Genomic DNA, 27,800 nt, shown 5'->3' on the forward strand with positions numbered 1-27,800 from the left:
TGGGCCATAGGCAGGGTGCCATGTACAGTACAAAGGGGTGCCAAGCTGCGACCATGACTCAGCTGTCAGGGGGTCTGGAGACCTAAGACTGTTTCCATGCAAAGACCCACAGTGTTTCAGACACAACCAATTGACACATTTCAGAGGAACAGCCGTGTTAGTCTGTATTCGCAAAAAGAAAAGGAGTACTTGTGGCACCTTAGAGACTAACCAATTTATTTGAGCATGAGCTTTCGTGAGCTACAGCTCACTTCATCAGACACAGGCACTGCCTTCTTGTGTAACAGGCCCCTGCTTAGCTGTAGGCTGGGGAAACTTGACAAGCTGGTTCTCAGAGCCGGGATGGAGAAATTGGACAGATTATGTCCTTCTGGAAAAGTGTCTAGCTTTGTCTTTCTCCACTGACAGTTCCCCAGCCGCTGCCCCTGGACCTCTCCGCGGGCCAGAGAACACGCTGGGGAAAGAGCCCCTCTGGCAAACATTCAGCTGGATGAGTTTGAGTTGGGCACCATGGAGCATGCAGCTTTCCCTGGCGTGTCCCATCCCCTGAGGTACCTGACCCTCTCTCAGGTGCTGGGGGAGGTTTTTTTTTGGGGGAGGGGTAACAGGTGCAGACTGGAACCTTCAGCAGCCCTCCCTCCTCCCAGAGCGTGGGGTGGGCAGGGGTGGTGACGAGGGAGTTGTGGTGGAGGCAGGCCCCACGGGGCATGAGGCAAGCCCTGCAGGGAGATGCAGCGCTGGGAAAGGAGGTGAGGAGGGGAGCAAGGCCGTGCAGGAGGCAGTGGTGAAGGAGGGCCTGGGGGCTGTGGGGAAAGGGTGCTCCTGTTTTGTCGTGTTGGCCAGTGTGCGGTGACCTTTGGTTGAGCAATGAGTGAAGCACACACAGTTCGCTCCCTTGATAAGTACAGGGAGGGACTTTGCCTGGCCCTGCTGCAGGGAATCTATATAAGTGCTGGCGGGGCCGGGGAAGAGACCTCGCTGCTGCTACTTGCCCATCAGCCTGGGGAAAATGTTCCGCCTCTTCAGTCAAACCAGGCGCTGTTTGCAAGTGAAGCGAGCGCTGAAGAGGCAGGAGTGGCCTCTTCGGCCAGCACACCTCACAGCTGCCGCACAGCAGGCCAGGTGAGGGGCAGACTGGGGAGCTAGGCCTGAGGGTCGGGACATGGGGCACTCTCCTTCGCCCCTGCTGGGACGCTCCGGGAATCCTGGCAGCTCAGTCCCAGTCAGCTGGGAGTGTGTTTGAATAGCTCTCTGCTGGGGACTGACCTGACTTGCTGTACTCTGCACTCCAGCATGAGGGAGGCTTTGGCACTGCCAGGGAATGGGGGTCTGACACAACAGCCACACTGAGATCTGGGAGAAGGGAGCGCAGTGCAAAGCTGGTACTGCATTAGGAGGGGATGTGAGCAGGGTGAGGACAGAGCAGTAATACAAAGGGCCCGGGGTTTGACAATAACAGAGTGGAGGGACATAATCCCAAAGGCAGGTATGCAGGGGGAGGGAGAGTGCTGGGACCCAGGACGGGTGGAAGACCTGGGCGGGAGGGTGGCAGCTAACTAGACCCAAGTTTGCAGTCTGGGTTGGCTGCACATGCAAGGCCACCCTGTCCCACATCAGAGCGGGGAGAGAGCCTCTCTCTGCAGCCGTGGTGTAGCTACATCTGGAGTATCCGTGCAGAGGGGCGTGCAGAGGGGCATCCAGCTGGACCCCAAAGAGAAGGATGACAATTTTTGGAAGCATTTCAGAGAAGGGCAGCAACAGGCTGGAGCTGAGGGAAAGCTGCGAAGATTATTTGAATAGTGACGTGATTTGAATAGTAACATGGAGCACTCACTGTACAGAGCACTTTGGGCCTGATGCCAAGCCAGTGAAGACAATGGGAGCCTCTCCATTGACCATGGCCTATGAATTGATCCCTTTTATACGTGAACTAATTAGGGTGTAAACAACAGAGCAGGAGAGGACTAGAGAGCTGGGAGTAGTGGTAGGGAATGTAGGTAAAGGCAATGTAATGGAGTATAAGGAGATCTGTTAGGCCGTGGAATAACACCCCAAGGAGCAGAAGGGAGCCCCCTGAGTTTGTCCATTTAACACACGACTGGCAAGAGGACTGGAGGGAACAATCCTTCACCAGCTGGGGGAACGGACTACTCAGAGCTGCAAAAAAGCTTGTTCTTCTCCAAGTAGAGTAACAAACAGAGCTGTTAGTAATAGGGTTGCCAATTTTGGTTGGATGTATTCCTGGAGATTTCATTGCATGACATAATCTTTAATTCCTGGAGACTCCAGGCCAATCCCAGAGGGTTGGCAACTCTAGTTAGCTGTAACTGAAAACAAGGGGTGTCTTGGAATAAAACAAACACTGCCTTGGGGGTGGGGGTGGGGACAAGTTCTATAACATGCAGATTCCCTTCTGGAGCAGAATCAAAGCAGCTCTGTGCATGTGTGGAGAGGGGCCCCTGCTGCTGCTTTGCAGACATCTGCAAATGGGGACATCTCTGAGACGGGCTGTGTAGTTAACAGATTGCTGCCTGCAAGGAGGCTGCTGTGCCCTCTCTTGGCTCTCCAGTCTGTGTTGGGTGAGGGTGTGCAGCCAGATATCACTGCTCGTGAGGGGTCTGCTGTCTCCTCTGGGGTCTGTCTTGGGACAGCGTGTGTTATATGCTGTCACAGTCTCAGGTGTCTGGTATGGCCTCCGTGGCCTGCACTAGGTCTGTGCGTGCACACATGCAGCTGGCTGTGCCCCTGGGGAGTCTGTGATCTCCTCCCACCACATGTCGGAGGACGCTCAGCACTCTCCTTCTCTTTCAGTTTCTCCACTGCTTCTGTGGAGCACTTGTCTCGGTCGGATTCATGGCCAAAGGACGTGGGGATTCTCGCGCTGGAGGTTTACTTCCCTTCACAGTACGTAGAACAAGTGGAGCTGGAGAAGTATGATGGTGTGGAAGCCGGGAAGTACACCCTGGGCCTGGGCCAGAAGCAGATGGGCTTCTGCTCGGCCCACGAGGACATTAACTCCCTGTGCCTGACTGTGGTGCAGCGCCTTGTGGAACGCAGCCGCCTCTCCTGGGACTCCATTGGACGGCTGGAGGTCGGCACAGAGACCATCATTGACAAGTCCAAGGCCGTCAAGACTGTCCTAATGCAGCTCTTCCAGGACTCGGGGAACACGGACGTTGAAGGCATCGACACCACCAACGCCTGCTATGGAGGCACAGCCTCCCTCTTCAACTCTGCTGACTGGGTGGAGTCCAGCTCCTGGGACGGTGAGTGACATCCAGCTAGCATGGGTGTAGATGCCACTGCTCTGCCACCCGGGGCCCAGCCAGGGCTGCCAGTGAGAGATGGCCAGTGGCAGTAGGGCAGGTTCTTGGGGGAATGGCTGCCCCGGCTTCATAGTGGTTGATACCCCAAACTGGTGGCCTTCCAGGCTCTGAACTGAGGCCTTGAGGGAGACAGTGTTTAGAAGATAGTGGGGGTTTGGTTTAGGGTTGCCAGGTGTCTGATTTTTGACCGGAATGTTAAAAGTCCAGTTGGTGGCATAGCGGAGCTAAGGCAGGCTCCCTGCCTGCCGTGGCTCTGCGCGGCTCCCAGAAGTGGTGGCATGTCTGACCCCAAGGTGCAGGGGCGGTGAGGGAGGCTCCGCGCGCTGCCCCCATCCCGAGCACTGCTCCACAGCTGCCAGACATGCTGCCGCTTCAGGGAGCCATCTGAGGTAAGCCCTGCCTGACCGTAGCCCATAGCCCACATCCCTTCCTGCACCCCAAACCCCTCAACGCTGGCCCCACTGCAAAGCTCGCACCCCGAGCCAGAGCCCACACCCCAACCCCCTCCCCAGCCCTGAACCCCCTCCTGAACCCCAAACCCCTCATCCCTAGCCCCACCCCAGAGCCCACACTCCCAGCTGGAGCCCTCACTTCCTCCCGCATCCCAACGCCCTGCCCCAGCCGGGTGAAAATGAGCGAGTGAGCAAGGGAGGAGGAGAGGGAGGGGTGATGGAGTGAGTGGGAGTGGGCATTGGAGAAGGGGTGGAGCAAGGGCAGGGCCTCAGGGAAGGGGCAGGGCAAGGATGTTCTGGTTTCTGCCATCAGAAAGTTGGTAACCCTAGTTTGGTTACAAACTGGCAGTGTGCTCTCTGGGCTGGACCTGCTATACTGGAACTGAAGTGTCTGAATCAGGTCCGGTGCTGTGCCTGGCCTCCCTGTCTCCCCATGGCTTCCCTTACTGCAGCCTTGCTGGGAGCCCCCTGAGCAGCCACTGGGCCTTGCCTGGTGCAGCTGCTCAGCAGCTCCCCCGCTGGCTACCTGCAGTATCACAGGAGGGAGGAAAACAGCTCTGACTATCCCATTGCTGCATTGGAGCTACAGGGAGAGCAGGCTGGGAGCTTGGCTGCACCAGGAGCTGCGAGGAGGGAGGCACAGGAATTAGCTACACTCACTGGGGAATCCTCCTCATGGTCGGGGAATCACCAGCAAGGTGCTTGCCCAGGGTTTCTGCTCCCTGGGTGTGGAGCAGCTACTATTACCTAAGGACTTGGGGAGTGTCTGCAGAGATCAAAGGTCCAACTCTGTCTTGCAGCGGGGATGCCGGCTCGGCCTGCAGCCTCAGAGAGTGCTGTAGGGAACAGCAGGCTCCGGCTTCTGTTGCCGTTAAATCAGTGTCAGATGGAAGCAGAGTTGTTCAGTACAAGTTCTAGTTGCTTTAATGCAGAGCAGACATCCCAAGCAGTGCAATAGCAGGGGATGGGCCGCTCTGTGCTGGTTGGGGCCACTTGATGTTTTTTAAGCATGTTCAGCCCTCAGGCTGAAAGAGTTGAGCCCTGTTGTCTCCCATAATGAGGAACATGGCCAAGCGCCAGGCAAGCAGCCCGGCCTCTGTAGTGCCAGAGCTCCACAGTCCTGTCTCCATAGTCCTAACCCCTGCCCCCTTTTTGTGGGGTAGGTAGATGCACATCTGTGACAGTAAGGCAGCAGGCGACATCTGAAACCATGTCACCATGGCAGTTTGGCCATGCCGTTTCTGCACAGGGGACCCTGTAAACGTCTGCTTGGCAGATTGGGACTTTAAAGGTGACTTTCAAAGCTTTCTTTCCCCGCAAAATTGCACTTGTGCCCTTTTCTTGATTTTTAGGATGTAAAGAGGGCTGGAAAGGCTTCTAAAGTTATCCTTGTGTCCTTGCCTTAAAAGGATCCAGACTCAGTGCTGGCTCTGGGCTTCCCTGGTTTGGTTGTAGGACCTCTTGGCTATTTCAGAGGATGTCTGTTGTTCTCTCTTGCAGGGATGTTGCATATTTAGCAAAGGCTTCCTTCCCTCGACATGTTACTTGCTGAAGTGAAGTCGATGCTAACAAAAGCAAACATGGACTAAACCCTTCATCTCACCTTGGGTGCCACTTTTTTGAGTCTTGTAATGTCCTGATTGCACGAGTTGTCTGGCAGCATCCCAGGCTTCCTGGCTAGGCCGCTCTGAATTTGTAACATACAAACAAGGAGGAAGAAACCTTTTTAAATAAAAAACTTAAACATGTCAGGCCCCCTTTATCCATCAAAGGGTCTATCCATCAAAGCAAGGCGGTGGTGGTGAAAAGGGCACATGCTCAGTTTTGTTTCCCTTGCAGGTTACAAGTCTCAAGGGATTTTTCCACCTTACATATATGCAAACTTAACCGCAGTGTAACTTTTGGCAGAGGGATAAACAGAGTTTTAGACTTGCATGTGATTTTTTTCATGTTTATGCCTAACCAATTCTGTGTTCTCACCCTACCCTAGGGCGCTATGCAGTGGTGGTCTGTGGTGACATTGCAGTCTATGCCACTGGCAATGCCCGTCCCACAGGAGGGGCAGGAGCTGTAGCGATGCTGGTTGGACCAGAGGCCCCCCTGGTGCTAGAGAGAGGTTGGTACTGTTAATAGAATGACTTTGTCTTTCCTAGGAGTTTTTGGTGCTTGGCCAGAGCTGCCCAGGGTTCCAGGAATAGGCCACTGTCCAGGGGCAGCTTAGCCCTGGAGACACGTGGTCCCAGGTTGTGTCTCCGGACATCAATCCTTCCTGAGCCTTGCAGCAATTGGTCTCCTGTGGAATTCATATTTCAGGATGAGGGAGGGACATGGGGCACTTCCTGGCTCTTAATAAGATGATCAGTAATGAGTAAGGGCTATGGTTTTGGTCTGAAGTCAGTGGGAGCTGCTGTGTGCTCAGCACCCACTCAACTTGGGTTAATTCATAAGTAGGCACATAAGAGCCTAATTCTAGGCTCCTTTTTTCAAAATCTTGGCCACTAAGTCTGTGTATGAAAAGAAAATTGTCGAGTACCAAGTCCAAGCTGCTGCAGTCTCCTCCATGCAGAGGTGAATTGTGCAAAGGAGGCCTTCATGAAAATAAAATGTAAAAGAGGAAAGAACTTCTCAGGTGCAGTCATCTTACAAGCCTGATGTCTGGCTCCTCAGAACTACTTAAACCTCATGGAAAGAGACATTTGGAGTGGTGCCCCAGTGCGTCAGTGCCTCCCTTTGGCCAGACAGGGCACTGCACAAAGTCCGCTTGGATCAGCGGGGTGGTCAGTCCACTCTTCTTCTCTGACTCTCTGTAGTCCTGTTCTGGGGTCAAAGACGTTAATTTCCATCCTACTGGGGTTTATGGACTTCCCCTTATGCTTGGCGGGGTTAGCTGGGCCTTGTCCTCAAGGGGCCGAGAACCCCCTTTGGCTGTTAAGGGGTAGGTGTGGGAACCCGGGCCCGCCCAGTCCGCTGGGTCCAACTCAGGGCCCTGAATCCAGGCAGGCAGAATCAGTCCTCCACAATTCTCCTGCTGTGCCCTGAGCTTCTTCCTACCTCCCTTGGGTCTGTCGGTTTCTGCAGCCTGTGGCTCTGGCTATTTTGTCTATGGGTCATTGTCATTCTGGGGCAGCCTCTCACTAGCTTCCTGGCAGGACCCTCGGTCCCTGGCCTGCTTGCCTTCTCTGGCAGCCACCAACCGCTCTGCTTTTCAGCTCTGTTATTCTCCTAACTGCTGTGAGGCTGCTGATCAAGGTTGATCAGCAGTTCCTCTAGTAACTCCTTGGTTGCCAGGTCCACATGGGATCTACACGCCCCATGACATGACGCAACATGTAACATGGTCTTAAAGCTAATTGCGAAGAATTGCTGAATTTCCACAGCCGCCATCAGCCTCGTGGTTGGCTAAATAAAGAGAGACTGATTGAAGCCCCAGCTTCAAAAATATGTGGTGGCACTCTCAGAGAAACTATGTGTCAAGTGTGAATTGGCCTGGCTGCACTGAGGGCAGTGTAGCTATGTCACCTTTCACCAGCTGAGACGCTGGCCCTGTGTCTGTGCATTTCCATCCAGCTAGCATAAGTGTGGTGAAACTTGTCATAAGCATAAGGGCTTTGATGGAAACGGAGCATATGGTTTAGGCAACAAAGGATTTTACTAAGAGACACTAAATTTGCAAAAACAAATAAAGGGTTTTTTGGAAGATCTTGCCAAATTACAAACCATGGACACAACTGTCCCAGGCCCAGTACACATGTGGCTTGACCTAATTAAGAACAAAGGACTGGAAGTATACAAGAGATATAAAATAAATAAATACAAAGATCCAGAGAAGCTGAGATCTTTCCATAATCTGGCCAACATGACTGATCCAGGAACAGGCTACTTTAGCTGTGCCCATTCCCAGGACTCAAGTGTGTTAGGGTTCAAACACACCTTTTCCCTGACATGTGGCAAATGGAGCAGGCATTACACAGCCCTCTGTCTTACCCGTCACTGTCCAAGCTGGGATGAATCATACAAGAAAACAGAGCAATCTAAGAGCGCGGATATCAGACGCCTGCTGCCTGTGCACAGCTCAGGAAGCTTCCTAGCCGCAGGCCTGAAGCAGGCAGCGCGAAGCTGTATGAACTCAGACTCATGTTGATCTGTGTGAGATCCACTGCCAGCAAACAATACATGTCCTTGTCAGTGATGTAGTCCCAGAGACCGCCTATGTCACAGAGACCAGGTTGGGTGGGCGCGCTGGTGTCACGGACTCACAGGTCGTGCCCACGCTGGGCCCCGTACGGTCCCTGGGGAGAACCCCCTTCAGTGTGACAGCCGTTCTCAGGGGTCCACTCTCTCTCCGGGGTTAAACCCCTCCCCCTCCTGGAATCACACCTCTCTGAGCCTTAGCACGCCTGTCTCTCACCGTGGGCCCCCTCAGGGAGTCCACTCGCTCTGGACCCCTGGATCCTCCGCTCCCAGAGGGAATAATGCAACTCTGTTCTCTAGACCAGAGCGACTCTCAGCCAGTGTAAAACAGGAGAGTTTATTGAGCATCTGAATGCAGCATAGGAAACTCTCAGGGCCCTCCCTCAGCACAGTACATCTAAGTCTCCCCTGCATCCAGGTGGGCTCTGCCTGCTCTCTCCCTCCAGTCCTGAGCCACCGTGCTTTCCAGCTGGGCATCCAATAACACCTCCCCCAAGTCCCGCCTCTGTCCTTTGTCTTCTGTCGTGGTAAACAGTGTGGCCTGGGCCTCTTCTCCTCTCAGCCGTCCTTTGCTCCCCACTGGCTGGAACTGACTGGTCAGGTCACCGGGGTTCTCTCTCTGCAGCCCATTGACCTCCCACTGGCTAGAACTGGCTGAGATTCCCAAGCTGGGCCTCCTGGTCACCAGTTGCTGGGGTATCCGTTCTCCAGGCCATTGGCTTGGGTCCCAAGTTCCGTTGCTGGTCCTCTGTAACAACAAACTCCCTCTCCCATCATCTCATTAAACCAGTAACACCCAGGGAAACTGAGTCCCACCCTGTCTGCATTGCAAACCATTGAAAAACCAAGAAATACCCAAGAGAATCCCCACTTCATCACAGCTGGCTCACTGTCTCCCCCAGCCTGTCTCAGGGCCAGGAACCAGGTGGCACTTCATTTGTCTTCTCTGCAAAGGTCAAGTTCAAATGAGGTACCTCTGATGAATGGCTTTAGATGACCTTGTCTTACCGGATGCTAGAACCAGGAGCCATTGCTAACCTAGAGCTCACGTTCACAGACAGACTACGGGTTCACTACACTGACCCTTGTTAACAATGCTGGCGCATGCCCCAGACTTGGTGTCCTGGGAGACGTTAACATGCGTGCTGACAAGGCCTCCAATGCTAAAGCCTAAAGTCCTCACTTGCAGCCCTCGGATCTCACAGGCTGTCTCTGGTCCAACCCACACAGTGTGTCACACCTAGGTCTTTGGAGTCGATTCGCTGCTGATCACATCACAGCCCAGTCACTGGCTGGGCTGGAACTTCACCTCCGTCAGGCAGCGACCGGGCAGCTGTGAGAGCTCTGACAAGACCCGTGAGCCTGACCTGATCACACAGCCTCTTAGATGCTGTTGAATTCCAGCACAGCCGCCCGCCCAGCACAGAATGCGGAGTCGAGGAACCGGTGAATCATCATCCTGGTACTTCCACCTTGACCTCTGACACACTGTCTCCCCACCCCCACAGCCCCTCCATCTCTGTCACCCAGCTGTTCCCAACTCTGAGCTGGAGTGTGGATGGCAGAAAATGAAGGCTGAAGCAGATTGAAACACACAGCTGCCCCAGGCCTAAGCTGAGGCTGTATTACAGGCCCTGAACTGTCCTATCTGCCTCCATAGTAGCTGCCTTAAGGAGCTGTCCAGGATGGTAAACAGCTTCCTCAATCCTGAGGGCCTACAGCCTGCACCAGAGCCCAGCGCCAAGGACTGCAAAGAACCATTGTCCTGCTGCACTGAAATGTTAATGCCCGTTCAGGAAGGCTTCAAAACAGGGCCCTCTCTGCCTGTATCCAGCCACCAGCAGCCCATTCCTGGAGTTCAGCACATTCACTCCTCGGGGAAGGCTGGAAACCCTACAGCAGCTTGAATCCACCCCAGGCCCTTCCTGGCTAGTGAAGGAGAGTCCTGAGCAACCAGCCTCATTCAGGGAAGGAATCTTCCCTTCCCCCTTCAAACACGCAACCGTCCAAGCAGCACTGAAGAAACCTGCCCTGGACACATCGGTTCTAGCTGGGCACTGTCTAGTATCCATCTCCCACTCCTGAGCAACCTTGCAGAGTCATTAACCAAAGGCCAACTATATGCCCATCTAACTGAAGCTAATATTCCAGACCTGGCATAATCTGGATTCGGGGCAGGATATGGGCCTGAAAGTGCTTCAGTGGCACTGCTGGATGAACTCCTGCTGTCAGTGGATAGAGGGCAGACATCCAATCTCAGCCTCCTTGATTTCTCTGCAGCATTCCCCACGGTCAGCCGTGAGGTACAGCTGTCCTGCCTCTGAGAGGTGACAGGTCCCGGGGAGCGCACTAAAATGGTTTAAATTCATCCGGTAGGGACACACTCAAGCAGCAGTGATAGGGAACTGCACTGCTGCCTCTGAACCCATCGCCGGTGGAGTCCCTGATCCTAAGTCAGCATCTACATGCAGCCCCTAGGTGAATTGGTCAGAGGACATAGACTCAAGTGCAGCGATATGCAGATGACACACCGCTCTGCCTCTCCTTCACCACATACAACCACACCACTGTCACCAGGATGGCCAGTGCTGGCGGCCAGAGGAAGCACTTTGAGGAGTTTGCAGCCATGGTGGCACAACTGGTCAGCTTAGTCCATAGCTTAGGGAGCTCCTGAATTCCTTGCTGACGCTGAGCTCTCATGTGGCAGTGTCCATGAGAAACACTTTCTGCTATCTCCATCTGGCTGGGGAACTCTGCCCCATGCTGGCAGATGACAGCCTGGCCCCAGTTGTACACACCTTCATCACCTCTCGGATGGGCTGCAGCAGTGTGGTACACCTGGCCATGAAACCGGCAGCACTTAGTAAACTCAAGCTAATATAGGATAGGGCATCACATCTCCTCAGCAACATGGGATGCCATGGGCCCAACAAACCATCCTCTGCCCCCTATGCCAGCTTCCCATAGAATATCGGGTTCACTGCCTGTCAAGGTTCCTTCCCCACTCTGAACTCTAGGGTACAGATGTGGGGACCTGCATGAAAGACCCCCTAAAGTTATTCTTGCCAGCTTAGGTTAAAAACTTCCTCAAGGTACAAACTTTGCCTTGTCCTTGAACCCTATGCTGCCACCACCAAGCGTGTTAAACAAAGAACAGGGAAAGAGCCCACTTGGAGACGTCTTTCCCCAAAATATCCCCCCAAACCCTTTACCCCCTTTCCTGGGGAAGGCTTGATTAAAAATCCTCACCAATTTGCATAGGTGAACACAGACCCAAACCCTTGGATCTTAAGAACAATGAAAAAGCAATCAGGTTCTTAAAAGAAGAATTTTAATTAAAGAAAAAGTAAAAGAATCACCTCTGTAAAATCAGGATGGTAAATACCTTACAGGGTAATCAGATCCAAAACATAGAGAATCCCTGTAGGCAAAACCTTAAGTTACAAAAAGACACAAAAACAGGAATATACATTCCATTCAGCACAGCTATTTTACCAGCCATTAAACAAAAGGAAATCTAACGCATTTCTAGCTAGATTACTTACTAACTTAAGGAGTTATGAAGAGCATTCCTGATCTGTTCCCGGAAAAAGTATCACACAGACAGCCAGACCCTTTGTCCCTCCCCAGCTTTAAAAGTATCTTGTCTCCTCATTGATCATTTTGGTCAGGTGCCAGTGAGGTTATCTTAGCTTCTTAACCCTTTACAGGTGAAAGGGTTTTGCCTCTGGCCAGGAGAGATTTTATAGCACTGTATACAGAAAGGTGGTTACCCTTCTTTTTATATTTATGACACTGCCTCAATCCTTACCTTCCAGGTGCTCGATCTCTGCTTTGTCCCAGGGTATCTAAGAGGCCAGGCTTAAAGCTCCAGGATGAGGACTGTGGTCGACAACTTTGCACCTCAGGCCTCCCTCCCTACTATAAGGGAAAACTCGTGTGTGTGTTGGAGACTGAGCTTTCTTGGGGGCTGAGCTGGAATGAACTCCCCTAGGAACCCAGGACCATCCCATCCTTCACCACCTTCCCTTCCCAGTGCCCAACACATTTCTTTGATCTGTCTTCTCTGTTATAAGCACAGAGCAGCACGTACATATTTATATAAAAACACTCCGAGCACTCCGCCACACTCAGAATTTCCCCTTTAGAGGGAGGCTAAGAGAAAGTGGGCCACACGCACAAGATGTTAGTCGTGTTGCGTTATGCACAACTGGAAGGTGCTCAGATACTACACGGACGGGGATGGTAGAAGAATCTACCTACCTTTCCAGTGTATCCAGAGAAGGTTCTTTTCATAGAAAAGATCTCAAATATGCAGGCTATAGAATGAGGTCAGAGCAGGAAGAGGAGGTGGAAAAGTGGCTCATGAAATATAATTTTGTGAATTTTACGGGATGAATATTTTGTGTGTAAAGGGCTGTGGTGGGTTTTGGCTGAGAGGTTCGTTGCAGGTGGGGGGCTGGTATGGAGAGGGTTTGAGGTTCTGTTCCCCTGCTGTCTCCAATACGCAATGGTGAGCCTGTTTTCTCTCCTCCAAGGTGTTCGGGGAACCCACATGGAACATGTATATGATTTCTACAAACCAGACCTGGCTTCAGAGTATCCCATGGTGGATGGGCAACTCTCTATCCAGTGCTATTTCCGGGCCCTGGATCAATGCTATTCTATCTACCGCAAGAAAATCCAGAGCCAATGGCAGAAAGGTACAGAGCCTACAAGTGAAGTGGGAAATCTTGTGTGTGCGACAGGTTAGACAAACACCTGTAAGGGATGGTCTAGGTTTCCTTCGTCCTGCCTCAGTGCAGGGGGCTGGATTAGATGGCCTCTCAAGGTCCCTTCCTGCTGGACATTTCTATTATTCCATGTCAGCTGGGGTACCTGCTCCTCTGCCTCTGTGGAGCTCACAGTATGTCTCTCTGTCTCCCCCACCACCCCCATTGTGTCTGTCTCCCCCACCCCACCCCATGTTGTAGGGCCTGTGGATTTCTGGGTAAGAGGACAAAGAGGTCAGAGACTGGAGGGGCCAAGAGTGATGGGAATGCATTGGTGGGGATAGGAAGTGGAGACACCAGAAGTCCATGAACCTGTAATTTGTTGGCCTCTGACCAGGCTGGTAGACAAAGTGGTGGGAGAGCGGTTGGAAAGAAACTAGTTAATGCGAGGCCAGGGGCCAGGCCTGGCTCGGTGATCAGACAGACAGCACATGTTGAAATGGTGGGTGCTGTTTCCTCCATCTGAGGAGAGTTTATAACCCATGTTTCCCTGCTGTGACCCATCCAGGGCTCTGTGCCCGGGGAGCTCGCTGGCGGCAGCATGCCAGAGCCATGAGGGCCTTCCCCATCGGACAAAAGTGTGAGCGCCTGGCTGCATGGGCTTGTGCTGAATAGCCATTGTAACCAGCCCACTGCCCCAGAACAGAACAGGCCCCTAGACTGAGCCCAGGTAGTGGTAGCTGAGTCTGCAGCACTCATAGTTTGCTGGATCGAGAGAGCCCTTCCAGCTCCAGGGGCCAGTCCCTTTTCAAGGTAGCTCCTGCAGCAGGAAGGGTGAGACTCTGTGCCAGAGAGCTGTGAGGAACTCTCCTGCCCTAGTTTAGTATGAGGGTGAATATGTCTCCCCATATTGTCCCCATTTCTGGCATCCATGGGGTTGTTGGTGTCTCCTTATGCAGCATTGGAAGGCTGTGGGTCTCTTCCCCACCCACCCATCCCATTGCCTTCTGTGGGGCAGGTCTATGGGTCTTTGCCTTCAGTGCCTGCTGCAAGTGCTGCGGCTCTCTGTGCAGAGTGGGATTGATGGGTCTCTAATGGGTGGCTTCTGTCTCCTGTTCTGCTGCAGTGGGGGTGGACAAACCTTTTACCCTGGAAGACTTCCAGTTCATGATCTTCCACACGCCCTTCTGCAAACTGGTGCAGAAGTCTGTGGGGCGAATGATGCTCAACGACTTCCTAGCAGCTCCCAACCCCGACACACAGAGCGGCCTCTACAAAGGGCTGCAGGCCTTCAGGTGGGTGAGCGCTACAGAGCAGGAGTGGCCTCTGCCAGGGGTGTGGGAGTCTCTGGGCTGCCGACATCCATGGAGGGGCAATTCCGCTAGTGGGGGCTGCAGAAAATTGGAGTGTGGTCCACACATCTGTGGTACATCCCCCATAGGGACTGTGCAGGGAAAGATTCTTTTTCAATGTCTGTTGATAACGATACCCAGCTTTAAGTTAGCACTTGTCATCTGCAGAGCTGTACAAAGCAGTTCAGCAGCATTCTCCCAATTTTACAGATGGTGAAACTGAGGCTCCGAGAGGGGAAGTGACTTAACCAGCAGGCCAGTGGCAGGGCCAGGAATAGAACCTGGTCCCCTGAGTTCCAGTCTCATGCTCCATCCACTAGGCCATGTTAGGAGCATCTTGGTGGGAACTGTTTTTTCCTTGGGGCGCTGCGGACGCTCAGCGGGGAGGTTATTGTAGGAAGATTTTTGGGGTGAGTGTGTGATTTCCTTAGCGAGGGCGGCAGGTGATGGGGAGGCAAAGGGTGCCCTGGCAGGGTGTTGGGCGTCAGAGTACGTCTTACTCCTCTGGCAGGGGCTGATGCATTATGGCAGGCAGCATTTCAGTGTGAGGGTCTGCAGACACTCGACTCTGTAAGCTGGGGAGGCTGGCACATGGAGGGTGGGGCGGGGGCAAGGCTCGCATGGGAGCTGCAGGCATTCAAAGGGGTCTGAGCCCTCTAGCTAGTGGATGTTGGGACGAGTAGGGCTCCTACCTCAAGGGATGCCTGCGGTCAGGTGGGACGTGGCTCTCTGCTATTTGCTGTGTTGAGGTTTGGGGGAGTGCTGAGTGCATGTGACCATAGAGCCAGAGTCAGTGGACAGGAATGTAGCAGCAGCACTGAGAGATTCCCCAGTCATGGACCAGGACCCCACTGTGCTACGTGCCACACAGACACGGAACAAAGAGCTGCTCCAAAGAGTTCCAGTCTAAGTGTGAGACAAAGGACAAGAGGTGGATACAGTCGGGGAGCAGAAGGAAACAGTGAGACAATGCTGGTCAGTGTGATGAGCAGGGGTCTCAGCACACTGACTGCCTAGCTGCGTCAGGTGTTTTGCAGGCATTGTGGCAAATTGGCTATCCTGGCTGGATTGGGGCTAATGATTCTTTGGGAGAATCGTTTTTCTCTTGAGAGACGAGGATTGTTATCGAAGAGCTACAGATTGTCGTTTGCCAAGGAAGCATTGGTAGCAACTCAGTAATGAAGCCTGAGCGGAGCTGTGCACTGAAAGCAGGGATTCAACCACTTTGTTATGTATGAAAATACAGCAGCTCCTCCCATCCCTGGAGTGGCTGCTCTCTGAGAGCAGAATGAACTTTCAGAGAATTTACAAGGCAATCTATTAGTTTAGGAATTGCATTTCTTAAAGGAGGTATTTTTAATTTTACACCAGACTTTTTTTTGCCCCTAATAATCTCAGTAACAGAATAACACTGACTCTTCAAACTTCCCATGGAGTTAAAACGCCCTGGAATCTTGTGCACAGGCTCCAGCTTATAGACTTTAAGGCCAGGAGGGACCATGGTGATCATTTAGTCTGACCTCCTGCACATGGCAGGCCACAGAACCTTGCCCACCCACTCCTGTAACAGATCCCTAACCTCTGGCTGAGTTACTGAAGTCCTCAAATCATGGTTTAAAGACTTCAGGTTACAGGGAATCCACCATTTACACTAGTTTAAACCTGCAAGAGACCCATGCCCCAGGCTGCAGAGGAAGGTAAATAATTGGATTCATGATAATTTCCCCCCCATCATTCTTCATAACTGAAGGTTTCTCCTTCTGCAGAGGCTGAAGGTAGGGTGACCAGGTAGCACGTGTGAAAAATCGGGACCGGGGGCAGGAAATAGGAAACTATATGGGACAAAGCCCCAAATATCGGAACTGTCCCTATAAAATTGGGATATCTGGCCACCCTAGCTGAAGGTTAGTGGTCTACTAGAGAAGTCCATGAACTACCCTTTTTCAAAATGGCTGCTATCTCCTATTGTCCTCAGTGGGACGGAAGTGCCTCCGCACACCCGGGGGGAGCGCCATCTTCCCTGAGTGCTGCTGTAGTTTCAGTCCTATGGAGAACAATGGGAGATGGGAGCCATTTTGAAATGGGGTAAATTCTTTGTGACAATCTTTCAGTTATGAGAAATAGGGGCAAAACATGGCCATCAGTCTAAATAGCTTTTCAAAAACTGCCCATTGCATCAGCTCTACTCAACAGAAAGGTCAGATTTCGGGGGCCATGAACTAGGGCGTTTGTGTGTTTGTGCAGGGTGTGTGTATGTGCAGCTGAGACCATCCCAATCCCACATAAGGGATGCCAAAAATGGGGGAAAAAACAACAATAAGGCTTTTAAAGAGACAAGGTGGGGGAGGTAATATCTTTTGGAAGCTGGTCCAATAAAAGATATGACTTCAACCACCTTGTCTCTCTGATATCCCGGGACCGACACAGCTACAAGGACACTATATGCCTTTTAAAATCAGTTTAATCTTATCTGAGTCAATAAACATGAAAAAGCCTCAATCATACTTGTGTGATCTCACAGTTAAGGGCAATTGCACCTGTATTCCCCTTCCATGGTCCAGCCAGGGCACTCACTCTCAGGCTTCTTGCTCCCCAGCCGTCACCTCTCTGGGGCAGAGACACGTGTTTCTCTCCCTCCTGTCTTTTCTGGCTGCATCATTCCCTGCCTACACTGTGAATCCCCCAGCAAGTCAGGTGGCCTAAACACACCTGGTTTGTTTTTCTCCTCAAAGGCTCTGATCAGTGTAATTGTTCACAGCTGAGTTACCACCTAGCTCTTTCTAAGCAAGAACATTTATTCTTAAGATAAAAGTGTTACAGAGAAAACACTGCAAACAATAAAGGACCCTATGCTCAAGCTAATAAGCTCACCAGAGATCACCCCCTGTCTCTAGCAAGGGCTCTAGCAGGCAAACAGTCATTCAAGCCCCTCCAAGTGGCTTTTCTGTGGTTATAGGTCCATAACCACCTTGGCTGAGAGCAAGCCCACCAGTGAATCTGTGAGTCCCTCTTTTATCCAGCTGGGACCTCTCATCTTGTCCTCCTATAACAGGTGAGCTGCAGACAATAGGTTACTCCTGAGGGCACAGTTAAGAGAAAGGCCAGAGATGAGAAGTTGCCTCCCCCCACAAGTATTTCCTGGGAAACCTACTCAACTAAAAGTTCAGCCTTGTCTGGCCCTGTCAAGTTTCCTTCCCCACTCTGAACTCTAGGGTACAGATGTGGGGACCTGCATGAAAGACCCCCTAAAGTTATTCTTGCCAGCTTAGGTTAAAAACTTCCTCAAGGTACAAACTTTGCCTTGTCCTAGAACCCTATGCTGCCACCACCAAGCGTGTTAAACAAAGAACAGGGAAAGAGCCCACTTGGAGACATCTTTCCCCAAAATATCCCCCCAAACCCTTTACCCCCTTTCCTGGGGAAGGCTTGATTAAAAATCCTCACCAATTTGCATAGGTGAACACAGACCCAAACCCTTGGATCTTAAGAACAATGAAAAAGCAATCAGGTTCTTAAAAGAAGAATTTTAATTAAAGAAAAAGTAAAAGAATCACCTCTGTAAAATCAGGATGGTAAATACCTTACAGCGTAATCAGATTCAAAACATAGAGAATCCCTGTAGGCAAAACCTTAAGTTACAAAAAGACACAAAAACAGGAATATACATTCCATTCAGCACAGCTTATTTTACCAGCCATTAAACAAAAGGAAATCTAACACATTTCTAGCTGGATTACTTACTAATTTAACTGGAGTTGTAAGGCTTCATTCCTGATCTGTTCCTGGCAAAAGCATCACACAGACAGATCCTTTGTCCGTCCCCCCCGATTTGTAAGTATCTTGTCCCCTCATTGGTCATTTTGGGTCAGGTGCCAGTGAGGTTACCTTAGCTTCTTAACCCTTTACAGGTGAAGGGGTTTTGCCTCTGGCCAGGAGGGATTTTATAGCACTGTATACAGAAAGGTGGTTACCCTTCCCTTTATATTTATGACAGGCCCATTGTTTCAAAGAGTCCCTTGAAGATCAGAACACTGCCAGGGTTTACATTCGTCCCGGCTCCCTACTAGAGACATTCCACACAACCCCCCAGGAATACATGAACATTTTCATTTTTAATACAGTGAACTCCTAAAATGCTTCAACCTGATTCAGTCAAGCTTGGTGAGGATACACAGGTAATTGCCACATCTGTCACCTACGGTTCTCGTGTTGTCAGCATGGGGCAGAGTTCAGCTTTTCGCTGCCGCAGAGAGATTTAGTTCTGCTGTTAAAAATAACACATTCAAGTACACCCTGTGTCCAAGAGTTCACTGTCTGGGGAGAGGCCAAGACGGGGCAAAGTTCAGGCTGTTTGGGTGCCTAGCTGCATTTCCAGACTGTAACGTGTGTGGATTTGTTTGACTTTACCCTACCTTCTGAATTTCCTGAGTTTGGGAGAACGCCACCATCCCACTTGTATTTCACCCCAAGTAACAGGTCTGCACTCCCAGCCTTGATGGAATTGTTTGCTGTCTGGGAGCTGTACTACTGCTATGGCAGGTGAGATTTCCCACGGAGGCCATGACCACGTGGGGCACAGAGGTGTCCCTAAAGGGCACGTGGGCTTTTGCAGCAGGTCAGATTTCCATGGGGGGATGGTAGCTGTTTGGTGAATGACAGTTCTGTGTCGGGGGTATTGAGGTTTCTCTAATGCCAGCTGCAGGCGTCTCCCCAGATAATGCTGAGTGCTCCTTGCTGCTCTGCATCCCTACTGAGTGACTGGCATGAGGCTGAACACAGCAGGTCCATGTCTGCACTGGCAGCAAAGGCATGATGAGTATCATGTCACCCAGCTCGATTGCTAAAAATGGAAACACAAAGTGGGTGTGGGAGCAGCAGCTGTTCGAGGGGCTCAAGACTTTCTAGCCGGGCTCCGGGGAGTGTGAGATTTCCCTAGCTGGTGCCATGGCCCATCAGGCGGGTGAGATTCTCTTCCGGGGGCAGCGGCTGTCCAGGAAGGGGAGCGATTCCCCAGTAGGGACTGTGCAAATTCAAGCAGGGTGCAATGTGAGTAGACAGGGCTGCAGGACTTCAGGCTGGCGGCACTTCAGTAGCCGATATTTGCAGAGCTGCCAGCCATCGACCCTTGCTGTTATCCACACAGTCCGCTGTGGGGAGACGGATAGCCAGAGGGGATTCGTGCTGGGCAGCTGGTGCATTTTCTCAGTGCAGTTGGTCCCCTTGGCTGCTGAACCCACGAGTGAACCTCCTCCTCCCTCTTCCCAGGGGGGTGAAGCTGGAAGACACCTACTCCGACAAGGATGTGGAGAAGGCCTTTCAGAAAGCTAGCTTGGAAATGTTCAGCCAGAAAACCAAGCCCTCGCTGCTCCTCTCCTCTCGCAATGGCAACATGTACACCCCGTCTATGTATGGCTGCCTCGCCTCCCTCCTCGCACAGTGAGTGCCAACTCTAAGCATCCCTTTCCGCCGAGCCCTGCCCCACCCCTGCGTCCCCAGGCCTTGGGACTCCCACAGCCCGGCAGAGAACAAGCCAAAGGGTTGGGCACAAAGCCGACTTTCAGTTGGGGTCTGAGCCTGCAGCCTTTGTGCTGAGCAGCAGTTACTCCTCGTCCAAAGGGTCTTTCTCAGCTACTGAGCCGCAATGCAGGGAAGACTGAAAGAAGAGCTGTGATTTTTCCAGGTCTCTGCCTGGGGTTACGTTTTTTTAAAAACTGGAGCAAAAATGACTCAGCCATTCGAGTACCAAAGCTGTGTGTGTGTGTGTGTGTGTGTGCGTGCGTGCGTGCTGGAGTGGTTGGGCATGTGTGTGCACACAAGCAAGAGTATGTGTGCACATGTGGATGTGTGTGTGTGTGTGTGAGTGGGCGTTTGTGCGGTGTGTGGGCATGCGCGCGTGTATGTGTGTGTGTGTGCGTGAGCGTGCGTGTGTGCAAGCAGGCAGGCGTGCGAGCATGTGCGTGTTTGAGAGCAGCGGGGTATGTGTGCTCAGTCGTTCCTGTGCGTGCATGTGAGTGGGCAGATGCTTGAGTGCATGCGTGTGTGTGAGAATGGGTATGTGTGTACACATGAGCAGGTGTGTGTGTGGGGGGGGGGGGCGGTTTGCCATTATAAAATATTTGTTCTTGCAACCTTCTCCTGACTTGCAGTTACTCCCCATCAGGAGAGCTCGGCCCGAGAAGGGGGCACATTGCAGGGTTGCACAGTGACCTTTTCTCTGCCATGACCTGTCTGTGGGTTTTTCCCTTTCAGTGCTTCACTCTGCAACTTTAAAGGTCTTTTTATTTCATTCCTTGCATAGAGTTGCCTGGAACTGCATGCCCAGCTCTGTGCACCTGTCAGGGGAGGGAGACCACGCCCCAGAGACACCCTCCTTGGGTGGGCTTCATGGAGCTAGATGGATGGCTCCATCTGCTTGCTCCCTGCCCCCCTCAGAGAGCAGAGGCTTTCTCTCCCAGCAGCGAGGGCAGCCACAGGAATTTCAATTAAATCCAAGTTATCGGTGCCGTTTAACCAGACCCAGTGTGTGTCAGAGGCAGAGGGGAAAGAAAAGACTCAGCCCCTCTGAGGGTGGGGTAGACCCTGCTCCTGCAGGTTGGCAATCGTGCACTTCAAGGATGATGGTGCTAACTGTGCTTTACAGAGCCTGCCGGCGCCTGGCCCTTAGCGCACTCTCTCCCCCACAGCTCCTAGTTCTGCCCAAGACACAGCAGCGTCCCCTGTTCTCCCTGCTCTCATGCACACTAATGCTCCCCGCAGTGCTGCTCGTCTAGCCTCTGGTTTTTATTATCACGCCCATCACCAGGGTATCTTGGCTCCTCATGCATGCTCTCCCAGCTGCTGTCTTGAGGCATGTCTGAACCTGATCCTTCTAGGCCCCACTTCAGGGAGCCTGCTGGTATGGAAAGCCTGGAGACAGTTTCTCCCTGCAGTAACTGCAGATCTGGTTTCCTGGTGGCTCAGACGCAGGTGACGCTCCTTTACCTCACTCGTCATCACCAAATCAGCCCACAGCGGTGCCCACTTGCAACTCCAAAACCTGCTTCTGCTCCTCGCCTGGATCCCACAGTCCTTAACGCCAGTGACAGGAGCAGGAGGCAAAACTCTTCTGCCCTTCTCTGCCCGCTTCCTGGGGTTACCTGCTGTCATGCAGGGGGATCTTTTCTATTTTATGGAGGTACAGCCTAGGTTCAGCCCGGGGGCCGTTTCTGGTTGCCCCCCACTGATTTAAAATAAAATCTCTGATTTCCAGCATGTCCTGGGTCAGAGTAGCTCACCTACAGCCCGCACACTGCCCCTTGGGACGTCAGCTTGCCAGGCCGTGTGGGTAGCGCCCAGGATTTGAGGCGTCTGCCCTTTAGCACGGATGTTCTCCACTGACAGCTTGGTTTGAATTGCCACAGATACTCTGCTCAGCAGCTGGCTGGCTCCAGGATTGGGGCCTTCTCCTATGGCTCAGGATTGGCTGCAAGCTTGTTTTCCATGCGTGTCTCGCAGGATGCTGCCCCAGGTGAGTCCCTTCCTATTTCCTCCCCTCGCTTGTCATCGGATGCCTTAGGTGGCAGTGATGGCTGTGGAGGGTCATCCTGCCTGCTCTGGCCTGGGGATGAGGCTTCGGTTCCCAGCCCAGCCCTAAGCCTGGGGAGCTCCTGAGTCCCCAGCCCGGACATGGTTGTAAATATCCTGAGTGCAGGAGCAGATAGTGCAGGGTGGGGGCCGGAGAGTGGGCCTGGACAACCCCCGTGTTGAACGGGTTTTGGGGGGTTGCCTTCCAGTGGGCGGCAGTAAAGGGGGACCCTGGAACTGCCACAGCAAACCTGATCCAGAATCCAGCCACTCTTGACTGATATAGCGGCCAGCACCCACTGCTCCAGAGGCAGGTGCACAAACCCGGGGGGCAGTTAAGGGGTTGCTTGTCCATGGTGTGGGTGTGGGCAGGCCCCTCAGCAGCTGGCTAAGATTGGAATGTGACCTGACTCACAGTGTGACTTCAGAAAGCCCTAGGGAGGGACACTGTCCCAGCTGGGCTTCCACCCTCATCCCGAGCTGGGTGCTGGGATCGGAGCTCAGGCCACCACACAGTGTGGTGAGGTGAGATTCATTAGGGATTCTTTGTCGGCTTCTGAATGGCTTTGCCCACCTGGGGAAGGAGACAGATGGTGTACAGGGCCTGTGGGGACAGCCTTGGTCTGCAGGGGGAATTACCTGGACACCCGTCGTCCCCTGCAGGGGATCTGCGACCTGATGGGGCAGTGTTCATTGGTTATGGATCCCTTGGGTACTCTCGGCTTCCCTAGCCCTGATTTGCTCGCTCTCTCACCAGGAGACTCTCTCTTTGCCAGGTTCCCCCCTGGACAAGCTGCTCTCCAGCCTCTCTGACCTGCAGACTCGCCTGGATGCCCGGAAGCAGGTCCCCCCAGAGGAGTTTGCAGAGATCATGAAGCAGAGAGAGGAAACCCATCACCTGGGTGAGGAAGCACAGTCAGAGGGCCCAGCTGCAGCCAGCACTCTGGTGCTGACACCTCAGTGGGGCTGGACTGCCTAATATTGGGCCTCTAAATCCTCAGGAAGGGGCCTGATTTTCAGTCATGCTGAGCACCTCCAGCTCCTCTCAAAGGGTGGGTGGGAGTGGAGGAGGGTGCAGGTTCGGGCCTGCGACCCCTGCCAATGGCAACTATTACTGGGAAGCCCCTGCTGCTGCTTGGGGGGGCTGAATCCGAGTGGAATCTGCGTGATGGCCATCCAGGAAACATCAGTGCATATCAGTGAACTCCGGCAGCTGCAAGTTACTGGCAGACAATACACATGGAACCGCACATGGTCCCCTCTAGGGACATGCCTGAAAACCCTTGGGGTAACAGAAAAAGGGCAGGTGTCTCTTCACCCAGGCTGGCCTTAGATTCAGTGTCCCAGGCACGATGGAGAAATTCCTACTGACATCCTAATCCTGCAATAGACACTGGCCCCCTTGCTAAACCACCATGAACAGCTGGACACACACATCCCTTCGTTAATTACCTGGCAATGCTCCCTTACCACTGGCCCTCCTTCTTCTTTTGATTCTGTACAAACTAAGTCCAGGGAAACAAGGTCTCTTCTGCCCTAAGTACCCTTCTTCCCTGCTGGGGAAGCATGGGACCCCCCTCTCTCCCGCAACCTCTGAGTGGAGGTGCAGGCCAAGGCTTTGGAGGATCATTTGAGGCCCTCACCTGCCAGGAGCCTTACTGAGCTCAGATGTGCTGCGTCCATCATCTAGTGTCTGTGCTGGAGAGCTGGCTGGCTGGAGCTTTCTGGAGCCAGTCTGGCCAGAGCGCCTTCCGGCTCCCAAGTAGTGTATTTGCAGGCAGCGGGGGCCAGTAGCTGGAGCCCAGGACTGGAAGTCAGGAGACCTGGCAGCTGTTCCCAGTTGTAGCATTCATATAATCTCATCCCTGCCAGGGCTGCCCAGCCAGAACTGTGCTGGGAGCCTGCAGGGAGATCCAGACCTCAGGGTCACGCCTCCAGCAGCTGCCCCTCTCCCCGTGGCAATGCTGCCAGGTTGTTTACAGCCCCAGCACCAGGGGATCCTGCCCCACAGTTGCAGCACCCTGGAGCAGCCACGCTTCAATCCCGTTCCTCTCTCTGCAGTAAACCACACTCCCCAGGGCTCTAAGGACGACCTGTTCCCTGGCACCTGGTACCTGGAGCGAGTTGATGACAAACACCGCCGGCAGTATGCCAGGAGGCCACTCTAGGGGGGACAGGCTGCCAGGTGGGTCTGAATCCTCCTTGGGGGCCTGGTGATTGCAAGACAAACAAAGGCAGATGGGGAGTTGGGCGAGTGGGGTGGAGGAACAGGGAATCAAGGCAGTACTTGGAGGAACTTCCTTTCTGAGTCCATTTCTCCTGGGGCATGGGAAGAACAGGGACTCTGGAGATTTCCACAAGGCAAGGATGATTCCAGTGGGAACAGAGAAGGTCTGGGACCATCCAGCAGCTGGGTGCTCATCAGAACATTAGGAAGGGCCAGACCCCTGGTCCAGCTAGCCCAATCTCCTGTCTTGGACAGTGGCCAGAGCCAGTTGCTTCAGAGGAAGGTGTAAGAACCTCACAACAGGCAGAGGTCATGTAATCTCCCCACCATACTGGGTCTCATCCTGGTCTCCAGCAGTTGGAGATTGGCTTACGCCCTGAGGCAGCAGGTTTGGTGTCCCATCCCAAATGTTTGTCATTGCTGATCATATGTCTGGATTCCCCTGATAGACAGATAAAGGTCTAGTCCCTCTTTGAGTTCTGTGAAATCCTTGGCAAGATGCAAAAAGGGACTGGCTGGTGGTCAGTCTGGGCTCTTCTAGTTCTTCTTCCTCGTTTCACATGTTCCTTGCATGTGTGTGTAGACACTTCAGTGCATTAACACCTCTCGGTCTTCACCTGCTCTTTGAGGGCAGCTCTGCCTGCTGCCTTACTCAGTGCTAGTGACCCAGCAGCTGCTGCCAGCATAGAGCCTGAGTTTCTCACTCCTTACCCAGCAACATGCAACACTGTTCTAAATCTGGGCAGGGTTTAGCAGGGGGAAAATGCCCTTGGAGAGAGGAGCTCACAGAGGGGAGCTGAGTGAAATTGGGAATTTCCATCTTGACATTTCAACCTTTTGTTTGGTCCTGAAATGGGACAAAAGGTTGGAATTTCCCATTGAACAGCAAGGTCTAAATCAGGAGTGGGCAAACTATGGCCCGCGGGCCGCATCTGACCCATCAGGGCTTTGGATCTGGCTTGCGGGATTGCCACCCCTGTGGCGCTGCGGGGCTAAGGCAGGCTCCCTGCCTGCCCTGGCCCAGCTTCCAGAAGCGGCCGGCACCATGTCTCTGCGGCCCCTGGGGGAGAGGGGCAGAGGGCTGCACGCTGCCCTCTCCTGCAGGCACCACCCCCTGAAGCCCCCATTGGCCGGGAACGGGGAACCACAGCCAATGGGAGCTTCGGGGGAGGTACCCGCAGGTGAGGGCAGCGTGCAGAGTCCTCTGCCCCCGCCCTCCTCCTGTGGGGGCTGCAGGGACGTGGTGCCGGCCGCTATTGGGAGTGGCATGGGGCCAGGGCAGGCAGGCTGCATGCTGCTGCCATCCCAGAGCCACTCAAGGTAAGGTAAGCTGCGCTGGGCCGGAGCCCGCAGCTCAAACCCCTCCTGCACCCTGCACTCCAACCCCCTGCCTTGAGCCCCCGCCGCACCCTGCACCCCTCTTGCACTCCAACCCCATGTCCTGAGCCTCCTGCAGCACCCTGCACCCCTCTTGCACCTCAACCCCCTGCCCTGAGCCCCCTGCCACACCCCTCCTGCGCCGAGCCCCCTGCCGCACCCCACACCCCTCCTGCACCCCAACCCCCTGCCCTGAGCCCCTAAGCCCCCTCCCGCACTCTGCACCGCCTTGCCCTGAGCCCCTTCCTGCACACTGCACCCCCTCCCACATCTCGCAGTCCCTCCTGCACCCCACCCCCTGCCCCAGCCCTACATTCATGGCCTTGCATGCAATTTCCCCATCCAGATGTGGCCCTCGGGCCAAAAAGTTTGCCCACCCTGGTCTAAACATTGCGTTTCAGCGTTATTGAATAAAGCAAAACTTTTCAACGTTCCTCACATCAAAATGCTTCTATTCGGAGTCATTTCAACATTAAACTGTATTTCCTTACAGTGGCACATTGCCTTGTGGGGGTCACCTGTCCTCACTGGGGGCCAGGCTCCCTGGTCAGATTATATCTCCCATAACAGCATGTGATTCCCATGAGCCACCACATAGCTTGGTCAGTGTGAAATTCATGCCTTATGGGAGATGTAGTGCTCCAGGGGCCCAGCCCATGGGAGAGAAAGGGGCCAGAACTACCACTCCCATAAGGCAACGTGCCACGACATGTAAATACAGCTTTATGTTTTACTGAACTGCTACAGAATTAAACATTTTGGGTCAGTTCAAAACTGAAATATTCTGATTTGGTTCAAACCAACCTGAAATGAAATATTTTGCTTAGATTTTCACAAGGGAAAACTGAAAAGTTTCCAGAACTGTATTTTCCATTGGAAAATCATGCAGACAAATTCCCAGCCAGCTCTAGGAGGATGGTAGGACTCAGTGCCAGGACTCAACAGAACTGCTCAGAGGGAGAGGCTTAGCGGCTAGGTGGGGCTGACAGACCCTGGGGGAGGGGCTTAGCAGTTGGGTGGGGCTGACGGACCCTGGGGGTGGGGCTTAGCTGGCACTTTGGGGCAGCAGGACTCTGGTTCTCTGGTCCCTCTACCCGCATATGCTGCATGCCTATTTGCACTTGGAGCTGGGGGGGTGATTCCCAGCTGGAAGAGACATATCTGCGCTAGCTCTCCTGGAGCAAGTGTGCTACAAACAAACTGTTGCTGTGCACTGTGAGAGGGGCTAACGCCTTCCCCAAAGGGGGGAGGAAACTGTCAAGTGTCCAGAACATGGGCCGGCTCCTGTCTGTTGAAGTGGCTGGGGTTGGACGGGTTCTGAAGGAGGAAAGAGCGCCCCACCCCCCGCCCCAGGCTGCAGTTATTGGGCTGGTGTCCTAGGTGGGGGGAGCTGGGGTCTGTACCAAGGCTGTGAGCTACCATCAGGGGTGGGAGAGAGACAGCAAATTAATCCACTCTTATTGCTCTGTCCCTGTAGACCTGCCCAGCCTCGTCAGAGCAGATCCCAAGGCAATGGCCAAACCACCAACACAGAGCCCACAGGCTCCCACCGCACCAACTGCAAACACTCTGGCTCCATTATCGCAAACGGAAAGACTGGTTGCTTTTCCCAGGGACTGCATACCTGGCTGAAGGGCCCCATAGAGCTAATGCAGCCCTGCGTGCCTGGCTGAGAGCTTCACACCATTCGACCATGTCAGTGCCTGGTTTAGGATGTTCTCTGATGCCAGGCGCTCATTCTGTCCCTCCCGTTTGGCACCCCTTTGCTGGAGGAGTACATTTCTGCAGTGGCAGGGTGATAATCTGGGTGTGTGCGGATCGCCCCCCCGCCCTTTGGCCAGCTCCAGTAGACTCAATGGGAGCAAACCACAGGGTGCTATTGAAAAGAAATAAATTCCATAAGCCTTCAGAGCAATGCTGATCTAGGCTGAACAGAGCCAGAGCCTGTCCGCAGGTTTTGTTTGAAATTCTCCTCTAGGGTGGCTTAAAATTTGATAGATTTTTTTGTTCTCTTCCTTTCTTCAGAGCTTTCCCCTAGCGGCCCTTAGCTCCTCCCTCCAGGGGTGGTGCTAGCTTTCCTTTGGCTGAACTGGCCTACGAAGAATGGCTCAGACGATGTCACTTGGCGTAGTGCTGTACTACTTTGTATTCCATATGCTTTTATATTGCATACAGAAATAAAGTCATTATCAATAGCGGAGGCAAACACAGCGACATCACACTGAAGGGAAACCAAAAGCCACAGTTAAATGAGAGGCCCTCATCTGTGTGTGTGTGGGGGGTGACAGCGTTACTGCCACCAGGTGGTGCAATGATCTGGTCATGCTGGTGAGGCTGTTCTTCAGACAGTGCTGTGGAGTCTCAGGTTGTGTGTGTGAGCCCCTAAAGGGGAGGCAACAGGCTGGACCAGTGGGCTGCACAGCTCTTTGCTAGACAGTAGGAGGCTGGGAATCAGAACTCCTGACTTCTATTCCTGGCTCTGGAAGGAGATGGGGGCGGCTAAGTGCTGTGTTTAACTATTCTTTGCATTTATACGGTGTCCATTCATTATTGCATCCTCCAGCATTTTGTGATGCTGGCTGTGCAGGAGTCAGTCTTAT

At 53.2% G+C, this 27,800-nt stretch overlaps 1 protein-coding gene across 6 annotated transcripts; it reads left to right on the forward strand.

Moving 5' to 3' along the window:
* Positions 1–931: 931 nt before the first annotated feature.
* Positions 932–27,406, forward strand: HMGCS2 (3-hydroxy-3-methylglutaryl-CoA synthase 2). 6 transcript variants are annotated; one of them, XM_073356274.1, is made up of 12 exons: positions 932–1,122; positions 2,812–3,266; positions 5,769–5,894; positions 12,508–12,672; positions 13,808–13,976; positions 16,990–17,085; positions 18,155–18,208; positions 19,299–19,469; positions 21,434–21,540; positions 22,373–22,498; positions 23,658–23,781; positions 27,226–27,406. In XM_073356274.1, the coding sequence occupies exons 1-11, from the start codon at positions 1,010–1,012 to the stop codon at positions 23,762–23,764; spliced, it is 1,689 nt and encodes a 562-aa protein (XP_073212375.1). In that variant the 5' UTR covers positions 932–1,009; the 3' UTR covers positions 23,765–23,781; positions 27,226–27,406. The 6 variants fall into 6 exon arrangements, with proteins under 6 accessions (XP_073212375.1, XP_073212374.1, XP_073212376.1 ...); XM_073356273.1 differs by having other exon boundaries at positions 933–1,122; positions 26,678–27,406; XM_073356275.1 differs by lacking the exon at positions 18,155–18,208 and having other exon boundaries at positions 933–1,122; positions 26,678–27,406.
* The last annotated feature ends 394 nt before the right edge of the window (positions 27,407–27,800 follow it).

The sequence above is a fragment of the Lepidochelys kempii genome, chromosome 8 (assembly GCF_965140265.1).
Source record: "Lepidochelys kempii isolate rLepKem1 chromosome 8, rLepKem1.hap2, whole genome shotgun sequence".
NCBI classification, from domain to species: domain Eukaryota; kingdom Metazoa; phylum Chordata; order Testudines; family Cheloniidae; genus Lepidochelys; species Lepidochelys kempii.

What these genes read in the sequence shown, in the direction of transcription:
- HMGCS2 (XM_073356274.1), top strand. Translation starts at nt 1,010, where the DNA reads ATGTTCCGCCTCTTCAGTCAAACCAGGCGCTGTTTGCAAGTGAAGCGA. An exon ending in GGAGTCCAGCTCCTGGGACG is followed by an intron (nt 3,267 to 5,768) that starts GTGAGTGACATC and finishes ACCCTACCCTAG; the next exon opens with GGCGCTATGCAGTGGTGGTC. An exon ending in CCCCCTGGTGCTAGAGAGAG is followed by an intron (nt 5,895 to 12,507) that starts GTTGGTACTGTT and finishes CTCTCCTCCAAG; the next exon opens with GTGTTCGGGGAACCCACATG.